Consider the following 12,579-nt stretch of genomic DNA (forward strand, 5'->3'; position numbering starts at 1 on the left):
TGCTCCCTGGGACAGAGACAGCAGCCACGGAAGGGCTGGAGCTCTGCCAGGGGGTGTTTATGTCGGAGGTCAAGGAAAGGTTCTTCCCCCAGAGGGTGCTGGCACGGCCCAGGCTCCCCAGGGAATGGCCACGGCCCCGAGGCTGCCAGAGCTCCGGGAGCCTTTGGACAGCGCTGCCAGGGATGCCCAGGGTGAGGTTGTTGGGAGGTCTGGGCAGGGACAGGGGCTGTCCTGGACTCTCTGAATTAGGCGTGACCTGATAAAACGCTTCATATGAAAAGGATGTACTGGAATAACCATATCCTTTGCTTCCATTCCATGACCTTACAAGCTCGAAACGCCCCCCGGGCGGTGCGGGGGCACCTCAAAGGCGGGGCGGGCGGGCAGTTCCGGGGCGCTCCCGGGACGGTTCCCGGCGTCACTGCCGCTTCCTCGGCGGGCGATTCGAAGGCGATGTCGGAGGCCGCTGCCGGTCCCTCGTCGGGCAGGCGAGACACGATGGAGCTGTGCCCGGAGCTGGAGAACTCGCTGTCGCTGCTGGAGCCGGGCGGCGGCCGGCCCGAGCAGCAGCAGCGAGAGCGGCGGGCGGGCGCGGCCTTCATGCCCATGGTGTTCATGTGCTCCGGCTGCAGGCGGCCCGTGGGCGACACCTCGAGCTGGGTTGTCAATGACGAGGAGAGCGGCTGCATCCTGCTGCGCAGTGAGTGCCAGCCCTGCCACCCGGGCGCGTCCCCGCGGTCACTGCCGCCATCCCTCCCTCCTTCCCTCCCGCTGCAGGTGCGGCCGGCAGCGTGGCCGTGGACCCGGAGCGGAAGGTCTCCAAGCTCCCCGGCGAGAGCGGATGGTGAGCGCCGGTGCTGGCTGGGCGCAGTCCCGGGGGAGTTGGGGGTTCCCGGGAAAGGCGCTGAGGATAAGGCCGGTGAAGGGCCCGTAGTGCTCGTGTGCCGCCGAGAGCGCCTGGAACAGTTCTTTGGGGTGGTCTATGCAAGCGGCTTACAGCCTAAGGGAGAGGGATTTCTCACAAGGACATGTGATGGACAAGGGGAATGGCCTTAGGATGAAGGAAGGAAGGTTTAGGTGAAGTATCAGGAAGAAATCCTTCCCTGTGAGGGTGCAGAGGCCCTGGCACAGGTTGCCCAGAGAATCTGTGGCCGCCCGTGCATCTTTGGAAGTGTCCAAGGCTGGGTTGAACAGGGTTTGGAGCAGCCTGGGACAGTGGGAGGTGTTCCTGCCCATGGCAGAGGGTGGAATGGGATGAGCTTTAAGGTCCCTTCCCCAGTTTAGTGATTCTGATGCTCTTGCTGAGGTCAGTCAGCCTGAGGGGCTGTTGCAAACTCAGGCTGAAAGATGAGTACTCATAATTCACACCGTGCAAAGCAAGAATGTATGCTTGAAAAAATTCTAATGCATGATTATTTTTAGAAAATGGATGGAGAAATGTGCTTCCTTTTATTTTCTTCTGAAGAAATGTTATTTCTTACTTACAGCGTGGTAGAAACCTTATTCTGCTCTGGCTGCTCAAGAACACTTGGCAGCATCTACAGGTGCACCCCAAGGCATCTCGACTACAAGAGAGATTTGTTCTGTTTCAGTATTGACTCTATTGAAAGGTAAATGCAGAATGTTTATGAGTCAGTCTGCCAGCTCCACTTCACTCACCAGGCATCGCACTCAGGCTGCTCCTGTTATATCTCTGGAAAGTCTAGAGGTAGTTTTTTTCCTCTGCTCTGTCCCAGAGTGGTTTTCTGTACTGCTGCTGTTGTTATCATAGTGCTCAGTTGTGAAGAAAATTACCTGTGTAAGGAAAATCCTAGGGAAAAAAAAAAAAAAGCAAAGCAAAACAAAACAACTAGGCCTGCCTTTTGTGTGAGAAATTGCATTCCAGCCAAGGAAATATCACCAGGTCCAGGGTACAGGAGGATTCCTTCTCATTTGATCGGAAGAGCAGAGAAACCAAGCGCCAAGTAGACCTGGCTGGAGCCTGTTAGGGGTCAGCATTATCAGCAGAAAGTGTGGCCAGAGTGGCTCAGGCAGAACTCGGGGTGGCTCTGACCTGTACTGGCCACATCTCCTCTGTCCTTGCTAAGGTGGGCAAAGGCAAATCTGACAACTGAGTCTGTGCTTGAGACTCTCACTCAGCTGTCTTAAAATCTGTCTAGAAAATGAAAGCATGCTTGGGTTTAGTTGGTTTATAGTACTTAAAAGTGGTCTTAAAGTATTCTTCAATAGCTATATCCTGAATTAAGGCTTCATGACAGAGTTCTTTTATGCAAGCATTGTTCTAATAGACAGCGACTGTTCATCTGGACTAGTTTTAATGTCTTTTTTTCAATGTCTTCTGGTTTTTTTTTGAAGTTCCCGTTAATCTTGTTGTATTGCTGTGAATGTTCACCCTCACACTCTGGACAGTGGTTTTGGGTTTTTTTTCTTCATTCCACAGCTATGACACTTTGTTTTTTCCATGGTAGTAAAATCCTCTGAAGCACTAACCTGGTTGCAGCCTATAGCACTTTCTTGGAGAGTAATGCTGCTTCTCCCAGCCAGCACTGCAGTGTTCTCTGTGCAATTTTTCACTGTATTCTGTAGCCCCAGAATCCATTGGTGTCTCTCAGGGTTCTGGAGGAGTGCCGTGTTTGGATTTTTAGCTTCAGAGTGGCAAGTGCATGATCTAAACTGTGGCATCTCAGCTATATTCTATATATTCTGTAGCTATATTCTATATATATTCTATAGCTATGTTCTAGGAAACCTGGAGAAGCAAGCTGATCTTCACGAGGAACCGCTTACTCTTGAAAGTCGAGCTGTCTTGCAAGAGGTGCTGCAGAAGGTGAGATATAACCTTATATCATTCTTTGTTTAAATTGCCTCTGTGAAACCTTAATATGCTTCAATAGTTTCTGCAGAACAACTTACTTCACCCAGAGCAATTCAGTGCATTGTAACATGTCGTGAATGTTAGAGTTGGGTCAGCTTTAAAAGGATGGAAGTAGCAGGGAAAGGATCATATGAAAAGAATTGGTGATGTGAGATCAGATTTGAGCCCTTTTGGACATCCACACATGCTCTTTGCGTTGTCAAATTCTGTGTGTAACCAAGTACCCTGGTTCTTTTGCAGGTCGATACAATACTGAATGCCCTGGAGACAAGACTGACCGTGATTGAGTCCCGTATGGCTACTCTGCACAGGCAGGTCTGAGAGGAAATACATCTTGAACTGTAGGAGAATGGCAAATGTGAAACTTGGCCCTGTAATCATCTGGGATCTGTGGGAACATTGCAAAGGCTGTGAGAGAGCTGAAAGCCATGGGTGGCATGTCCTGTGGGGGAGCAGTGCTGACTGAGACTGTGTCCTAGCCAAGGAATTCCTCTTCTATCCTTGAAGATGATACACCAGGGGTTTTCTTCTTAATAAAGGCTTCTGATCAGTCAACTTGTAGACTTTATTTAAATTTTTGTCTCTGAAAGCAAAGCGTTTATCTCCTGACTTCCCTGCTATCCAGTATCTACTGAACTGGGTATGCATTTTCCTAAGCAAATCAAAAACCTCCCTGTGATTCTGTAATTTCCAGAAGAACAGCATGAAGTCACTTTTTTTTTCTTGTCTCCATAGCTTTAGCTTGATTTGTGCTCAAAGGCAGGAATGACTCAATAAACTGTATGTGGTGAATTGTTAGTTTGGTGGGGGTTTGTTGCAAGTTCAGGGCTGAAATATGATGAAAGGGTTTTTTTGCACCATTAGATAAATGCTTTTCCATGAGGTGTTGAAGGTAAGTTGTTTTACATCTCCAAAGGGAGGAAACCAAACCAGGCTGATGGCAACACTCCTTTAAGCAAGGTTTGCTATATATTTGAGCAAGTAATTCAGCAGTTTTGTTGTGTTAATGCTGGTATTTCAGTTGTGTTTGGTTTTCTGGGCATTTGACTAATTGTCAGTGCTTCTCATACAGTATGAGTGTTCCATTTAGTGTTTTTCAATAAAAGCAAGCAGTTGTGGTATAAAGCAAGAATAATCTCAAAAAGTGGTTTGGGTTTTGGTTTTTTTTTCTTTGTTACCCATCATTACTTGGCTTTACAACTGTGAGCTTTAAAAAGTTTTCTCCAAAAACTGCGAATGAATTTCCCCATTCTATCCTATTTGACTCGATCTTTTCAAGTGTGGCCCGGCTAGCTCAGTGATGAGGTTTCTCTTCACTCGAGTTTCGAGCCAGCATATGTTTGTGGGGTTCACTGATTTTCTTCAAGAATCCAAGTCTATAGAGCGAGTAAAGAAATCAGGGGGGGACTCTCTCTCTGGTTTGCATTCCACAGTTTATTTCTGTGAAGGGGAATCCAAAGAACGAGAGACCAAGGATTTGGGGTCTGGGGGGGTCTCTTTTAACAGGGTTTCTCAGAGGGAGGGAACATCAGAGAGGGAACCAATTATTTTTCTCAGTTAGTACATCTTACAAACTTTCTACAAATCAAGGTTACACACACCAAGATAAGAAATAACAGACACCAACTTCTTCAAATGCCCACAAAGATGTAGGAGTATTCTATACAGAGGGGCAGAGGGGGAGAGAGGGGGGGCTTGGTTTCCTGGCAACACAGGGGGGAAAGAAAGGGAAGGCAAGGTAAGCATGCCTTCTCAGCTTCCATAGTTTAGAGGCATTCTGGGACAGGAAAAAGTTACAAACTTCCGTGTTGGAAAAAAGGGTTCTCTTCTCTCAACCCCGTGCCTTCCTGGGCTAAAGAAACTTCAAGCAACTGGAAATGCCAGCGGGGTCCTCTCTTTACTCTATCCGGCCTCTCGCCGTGAGGCTGAGGAGAGAAACTTCAGTAACCATGGTAACTTGACGCCAGGTAAACAGGAGAAAGAGAAGCTGGGGGTGGGGGGAAAATCACAACTAAAAGATGGGAAAAGATACATTTCAGGCTATCAACTACAACACTATTGGTTAGGCGTTGCTTCTCTTGGAAAAGCTTCTACCTTCACTGCCCTGTTTTGAAGTCGTGCTCCAGTTCAGCCTGTTGTGATGGGTCTTTCTTACATCCTTTTCTGTTCAGCATTTTGTTACTGACAGACCTGCCAGAGGAGCTTCTATTACTGCAGTGTCATTTGTGGGGCAGTTTCTGCTCTAACAAGTTTTCAAATGCTGCTTAAGAGCAATAGACCTCATTCTATATGTCTGAAGGTGAGAGAAGAGATGGTTGCATCCCAGGAGCCTGATTTTGGAATGTTTTATGGAATTGGCTGAATAGCTTTTACTTCTAAGGTTTCTGTAGTCTGTCCATGGCAGGTCCAGCCTGTGCTTCAACTTGGAGCCCTCAGTCTGCAGGGAAATTAACCTTTGGGGAAGTTCTTACAGCTCTACTTAATGCTTTATGAATTATGCTGATTTTCTGGAAGTAGGCTGCCTATTCTGACCCATTTTCTTCTCTCTTCCTGAGGACTGTGCCTGCTGAAAGGCTGAGGTGAGACCAAGATCTCCGACTGTGTCTTCCTGAGGCTGAAGCCGTGTTTGCTGTCAATGATGACATAGTGGAAGATGCTAAAGACTGAAAACTTTGGGATTTTTGCCCTGAATGCCAAGACTCTCTCTGCAGCTGTGCCCTGTATGTCTCTTAAAAGAGTTTCTGGGTTTAGAAAGGTTTTACCATTCTGCAATATTTATCAATATTTATTACTCAATTAAAAAGAATCCTACTGCATCAATATGGTGCTAATGACTTTGTTGGAGTTGGTTAATTAAAGCAAATCATTGATAGGGGGTTTGAACATCCCTTGGTTGGAGCCGGCAGCTCTTATTCAATTTCTCCTCATTCCTTTAATTTCTTTCAATTGTTTCTTCACCAATCACTGCAATTAGGATACATGATAAGGATATCAACATATACATATATATATCTCAAAATATATAACAGCATTTCTGCCCTGCTCTGTTGGGAAATCCAAGCCCAATTCATTGGAGAGATTGAGGGGATGGGGAGCTGAGCCTTAGGCTGGGTTTTCACAGTGGGAGTTTGGTGAAGAAGAAAGAGGAGAGATACCCCCAAAAATAGTTAAGGCCAGTTCTGCTGGCTTTGGGTGCTCCTACCCCCAAAAAAATAATCCTGCTTAAAGAGGACTTGAAGAAGCAGTGGGATGTACCAGGGGGCCTGTGCTGGGGCCCCCAAAGCCTGGTCAGGGATGCTGGGAAGCATCAGCTTCAGAGGAACAATACAGAGGGGCTGTGCTGGGACCCCTCAAATTCCATCCAGACATGCTGGGCCCTGCTAGACCTTTGGGACACTACTGAGAGGCTCCACTGCCTGATGCAGAGAGTTTTCCCATTCGTTTCTGTCGTGCTTAGCACCTGGCAGGTCATTATAACCCCCCAGGTTGAAAAACCCATCGGAACAGCTGGAATCACAGACGATCACACAGACACCAGTTTGGGAGAGGAAATGAGCTGTTCCATAGATTTATTTTTCCCAATGCGTTTTGAATTTATACCAGAATCTCTCCTCCCCCCTCAGATCCCGTATCCTTGAGTTCTGAGTTTTCTCATACAGAATTTTCTGCCTACGCAGGAACAAAAGTTCCCTGACGCCGCAGGGAACGGCGAGGTTTGGGGGCTCCTGGGGCCTGCACGGGGGCTCCCCGCTGCGGGGCCGTGCCCGGAGCGCCGGCTGGAGCGGGAGCGGCAGCGCCGGGCTCGGCCCCGGGGCGCGTCCCGGAGCGGCTCCCGCCGCCCGCGGCGATGCCGCTCCCGATCTCGGCTCCGGTACAGCCCTGAGACCCGAATCCCGCATCCCGCCGGGGGCGAGGCGGCACCCCAGCGGACCCCCAGCGGACACCGACAGGACCCGAACCGGAGCCCCCGGTGGCATTCCCAGCCCCGCCCGAGCGCCCCGGGCTCCGCGCGGGGCCGGGAGCAGCCCCGGCTCGGCCCAGGGGGTGAGGGGCGGGACCGGCCCAGGTGTGAGGGGCGGGGGCCACGAGCGCTGGTCCCGCCCCCACCCCGGACAGGGCGGGGCGTCGGGGCGGAGCCGGGGCTCTGTCAGGCGGGGTCCGGAGGCGGACCGGGCGGTGTCGGGGAGGGGGGCTGGCTGAGGTGCTCGGGCCTCAGGGCGGCTGCACGGAGGTGATTTAATTCCCGGCAATCGTCCCGGCCGCCATTCGCTCACTGCGAGCACGGTGGGGAAGGTGTCCCTCCTTTCCGGGCTCCGCAGCCTGGGACAGATCGGGCTTTGGGTTCCCCTCCTCTACATACCCTCTACGCTTCCTTCCTCCTCCCCGTATTCCTACTCTTTCTCTCCCTTTCCCCCTTCCCCTCTCCTCACCAAAGTCGACCCCTTTCCCTCCCCTTTTGGCCTCCCCTCCTGTCTCCCCCTGAACCCTTTCTCCTCCCAGTATTCCGGTTCTTTCTTCCCAGAAACCTCTCCTCCTCTTCCCCCCAAACCCAGCCCCCCCCACTCCTTGCTCTCTCGTCCCTACCCCGCTACCGCCTTCTATTTCTCGTCTCCCTCTCCTCCCTCCACCCTCCTTCTTCCTCCCCACCCATCCTTTCTCTTCCCCTCCCGATTCCCTCCACACCCCAACACCCCTCCCTACTCCATCTCATCCCCTGCTATCCCTCCTCTATTCCCGTCCTCCCCACTCCTTCTTGCCCCCGTAGCGCGGGGCTTGGGGCGCTGGAGGGTGAAGGCCACAGTGCCGGAGCCTGGCGCCCCCCACTCTCCCCGCAAGCCCCCACACGGGGACTGGCCGTCTCGGCCGCTGTCCCCATACAGGTTAAAACACCGCCCGACGCTGCCGGACCTCCAGCTTTCCCCACAGGGGCACACCGATGACCGTGTTTGCTGCAACCCTGTTGAAATAAAGAAACCACTCTCTGTGGGATGACAGTTCCTGATCTTTCTGTACTAAGGATATCTTGGATATCCTGGGGTTGTGTTACTCTTCCTACATGTGGATGGCATGCTGAACATACTGCAGGATTATGTGAAATCCATAGCCAAAAACGATTTTCCATATGACCTATGGTCGGTGGGCACCAAGCACTCTCCTCAGCCATGCGTTGATCAATTACAAGTTCATTTTAGACTGTTTTCAGACTTTACTAAAGTGATTCAATCTACTTTAACTCTTTTTCAATTTTACTTTTAGGTCTCCTGGTGTCGAAATAATTTCCAGTCTTTATTTGGTATAGGTCCTTTTACCCGTGAAGCATGAGTCCAGCCTTTTTCTGCCGTTTGAACTGTGGTTTCTGTGGTTAAAAGAACAAGAAACGGTCCTGAATGAATGAATGAATGAAGTGAGATTCTAGACTTTCCAGTGTTTTATCAACACACGTTGTCCTGGTCGAATAGAATGTATCAGAAAGTTGAGGGGAGCTGTCCGAACTAAAATGCCTTTTTCCCTTAACTCTCTCAAATTTCTGGCAATGGTTGTAATGTATCCCTAGATAGTTTTGTCCCCGACTAGCGACTAGTGAGGGATTCGTCATCATTCCTTGAGGATAAGGCAGTCCATATGACATCTCATATGGTGAAATCCATGTTTCAGAATGGGGCTTTGGTTCTAATATTTAACAGGGCTAAGGGAAGACACCTGGTCCACGGCAATTTGGTTTCTATCATTAATTTAGTTAGTTGCTGTTTAATAGTTTGATTCATCCTTTCAACTCTTCCTGAGCTTTCAGGATGCCATGGGGTATGATATTCCCAAGTAATTCCTAATGCTTGACTTAAACTTTTGATTACCCCTGAGGTGAAGTGTGTACCCTGATCTGAATCAATAACTTGTACTAATCCAAATCTTGGAGTATGTTCCAACAAAATTTTTGCTACTGTTTGAGCTGGAGCTGGAGCTGCAGGATATGCTTCCACCCACTGAGTTAATTGATCTACTATAACTAATAGATACTTCCATCGGCCCACTCTGGGTAGTTCCATAAAATCAACTTGAATCTTTTCAAAAGACCTGTAGGCTGTCTGACAGCCTTCAGAAAATGACTTCTTAACCCCCTTTTATTCACTTTTTGGCAAGTTATGCATCCCCGAGTAACTTGTTTTCTGATCTCATATATTCCAGTACACCCATAAAATCTTAGGAATTGATCACAATGTGCCCTTGTTCCCCAGTAAGTTTGTCAATGTAAATTGTCAAGGATCTGTTGGGCCAGAGGCTTTGGTATCATACTCCTACCATCAGGAAGAATCCATTTTCCTTCCTTAAGAGTGACTCCTAGTTTCTTTATGGCTTCTACTTCTGCCCCAGAAAAATACAGTTTCATTTCGTATTTCTGCTTCCTGAAAAGTCATAATTACACTTTTGTTTTCCTTCAGAGCTGCTTTCTTTGCCTCTTCATCAGTTAAATTATTTCCTCGTGTCTTGGTATCTCTCCCTCTCTGGTGGCCTTTTACGTGAACTACTGCTATCTTTTTTGGACCCTTCAAAGCTTTGAGTATCTGAATTATTAATTCTTGATGTACTAATTCCTTCTCTTGCATATTTATAAGTCCTCTTTCTTTCCAGATTTTTCCAAAAGTATGCACTACTCCAAAGGCATATTTTGAGTCTGTATAAATAGTCCCATCCCGATCTCTTAATAACTGCAATGCACGTAATAGTGCATAGAGCTCACAGGCTTGTGCTGACCAGGAGGGGCTAAGAGGACTGGATTTTTTACTTCCAGTTTTTCTCCACTAATTATGGCATACCCAGATTTTCTTCTCCCATCTATTATTCGAGATGATCCGTCTATAAATAATTTATCTCCTGTTTGTAATTCTTGTTCTCTTAAGTCTGGGCTTATTTTTGTTTGTAGTTCTATAACTTCTGTGCAGTCATGTATTAATCCCTCCCCTGGGTCTCTGTATAGAAACTGAGCGGGGCTTTGTAAGTTGGTCACTTTTAGTTCCAGTTCTGGGGAAGTTATCAAAATAGCCTCATATTTTAATATTCGGCTATCAGTCAACCATTTTTCAGCTTTCTGAGCAAGAATTCCCCTAATATTGTGGGGGGTGTATACTTCTAGTGGTGCTCCAAAGGTTACCTTTCGGGCTTCTTCCACTAACATAGCAGTTGCTACCAGAGCTTGTAAGCATGTTGGCCAACCCTTACTAACTGGATCTAATAACTTGGAGTAATATCCCACAGGTTTTCAGCTTCCTGCCCAATATTCCCATATATCCAGTATGAGTCAATATTCCATAAGCCATTTGATCAGCTATATTAACAAATAATTGGAAAGGCTTGTCTAAATCAGTAAGGATTAGTACAGGGGCTTGCAATAAAGCTTCTTTAACTTGCTCAAAGCTTTCCTGGTCTTTTTTAGTCCTGTCTTGGTTCTAGAAGACAGGTGTCTGCTAGGGAGAGCAGGAGCCTCCCTCGGGATGAAAGAATGTAGACCCCCTCCCTCCGAATTATTATAAATTTGAAATCAAGGGGCTTTCAGGCAGAGATCTGGGGATAGGAATAACAGTTCTTTACTAGTATAACCAGGCAAACAAACAAACAATAACTACAGCAATAACAAGAACACAGAACCAGGGACTCCGGGACAGCTCTCTCAGCTGAGATGGGATGGAGGAGAGGTTTTGTTTTTCACAAACCCCTCGGGCAGTCAGTCCCGGTGCTCCTGCAGGGCTCCGAGGAACAGTCGGCTGGAAACAGCAGGGATGAGCTGAGATCCTGGGTCGGTGGCTGAGGTGTATCAGCAGCTCCGCGGCGGTGCCTGGCACTGCCACACGTCCCGGCAGGGCAGGGGGTGCGAGGCCACCAGCCAAGAGGGGAGAAGGAGAAGAAGCAACTGCTCCGTCTGGGTGATGGCGAAAATCCCTTCTCTCCACCGCAGCAGCTCCGCGCCCCAGCACACGAACGTCCTTCCCCGAAGCCGAAGAAAAGCCAGCTAAAAACTGTCCCCACCCTCCTTTTCTGCCCCCTTCCCCCCCTCCCCTGGGCCCGGCTACTCTTTGTCCGTTGTCAATCACCCCTAAGTACCGGTAGTTAGGTTGCCCCAGCACATAATGGGTAAAAATTCCCCGGGCAGGCCAGAACGACAAAACAAACAAAAACAAAAAAAAAGGACACCTAACCCTCAACACTATCCACCCCGAATTTTTTCCCATACCAAAATGTTACATTAAATATTAAACCTTTAAATTATACACAAACACACACTACTTTAACTATATACATATGTACATGCAGATAGAGATACAAGCACAGTGTCATGGGTAGTTCACCCTAAAACCAGGTCCCCTTGGGGTATGCACCGGGTCTCTCCATCTTTTTGCATCACCCACCAAGTGCAACCCGGTCCCTGAGCAAAGACAACCCCACGGATTGGACTGTCTTTGCTGGAGGCAGAATTAACCCAAACAGTTTTTCCCAGCATACCCCTCATATGTACCACTGGAACCTTATCTCCATCTGTCGTTCTAAAGGGCTCAGATTGGGCAGGGCCTGCTCGGTTAGTGGAACCTCGGGTGTTCACCAACCATGTGGCTTTTGCTAAATTAATCTCCCAGTTCTTGAAAGTTCCCCCACCCAGTGCCTTCAAGCTGGTTTTAAGCAAGCCATTGCACCGTTCAACTTTCCCCGCAGCAGGTGCATGGTAGGGGATATGGTACACCCACTCAATGCCATGTTCCCTAGCCCAGCTGTTTATAAGGTTATTCTTGAAATGAGTCCCATTGTCTGACTCGATCCTCTCAGGGGTACCATGCCTCCAAAGGACCTGCTTTTCAAGTCCCAGGATGGTGTTCCGGGCAGTGGCATGAGGCACAGGGTAGGTTTCCAACCATCCAGTGGTGGCTTCTACCATTGTGAGCACGTAGCGCTTGCCTTGGCGGGTTTGGGGCAGTGTGATGTAGTCAATCTGCCAGGCTTCCCCATACCTATATTTGGACCACCGCCCACCGTACCATAGCGGCTTCAACCGCTTGGCCTGCTTGATCGTGGCACACGTCTCACAGTCATGGATGACCTGAGAAATAGTGTCCATGGTTAAATCCACCCCTCGGTCTCGTGCCCACTTATAGGTGGCATCTCTACCCTGATGGCCTGAGGCATTATGGGCCCATCGAGCTAGGAACAACTCTCCCTTGTGTTGCCAATCTAAGTCTGTCTTTGACACCTCTATCTTTGCAGCCTGATCCACCTGTTCATTGTTTCGGTGCTCTTCATTAGCCCTACTCTTGGGGACATGGGCATCTACATGACGGACCCTCACAGACAGTTTCTCTACCCTGGTGGCGATGTCCTTCCACTCATCAGCAGCCCAGATTGGCTTTCCTCTGCGTTGCCAGTTGGCCCTTTTCCACCTTTCCAGCCATCCCCACAGAGCATTGGCCACCATCCATGAATCAGTGTAGAGGTAGGGCTTTGGCCACTTCTCTCTTTCAGCAATGTCCAGGGCCAGTTGAACAGCTTTGAGTTCTGCAAGTTGGCTTGATCCACCTTCTCCTTCAGTGGCCTCTGCGACCTGTCGTGTGGGGCTCCATACGGCTGCTTTCCACTTCCGGTTCATCCCTATGATGCGACAGGAACCATCAGTGAACAGAGCGTAGCGTGTTTCTCCTGCTGGCAGTTGGTTGTACGGTGGAGCT

The 12,579-nt window shown here is 48.9% G+C and overlaps 1 protein-coding gene across 1 annotated transcript; it reads left to right on the plus strand.

Annotated features, from left to right (window-relative positions):
- The first annotated feature begins 340 nt into the window (after positions 1 to 340).
- Positions 341 to 3,999, plus strand: MIS18A (MIS18 kinetochore protein A). The gene is made up of 5 exons (XM_014253490.2): positions 341 to 700; positions 778 to 844; positions 1,488 to 1,610; positions 2,734 to 2,827; positions 3,116 to 3,999. Exons 1-5 carry the CDS (start codon positions 454 to 456, stop codon positions 3,194 to 3,196), a joined length of 612 nt encoding a protein of 203 aa, XP_014108965.1. The 5' UTR covers positions 341 to 453; the 3' UTR covers positions 3,197 to 3,999.
- The last annotated feature ends 8,580 nt before the right edge of the window (positions 4,000 to 12,579 follow it).

The sequence above is a fragment of the Pseudopodoces humilis genome, chromosome 2, assembly GCF_049639895.1.
Source record: "Pseudopodoces humilis isolate 2021_Gansu_Grassland_sample_001 chromosome 2, ASM4963989v1, whole genome shotgun sequence".
Lineage (NCBI taxonomy): Eukaryota > Metazoa > Chordata > Aves > Passeriformes > Paridae > Pseudopodoces > Pseudopodoces humilis.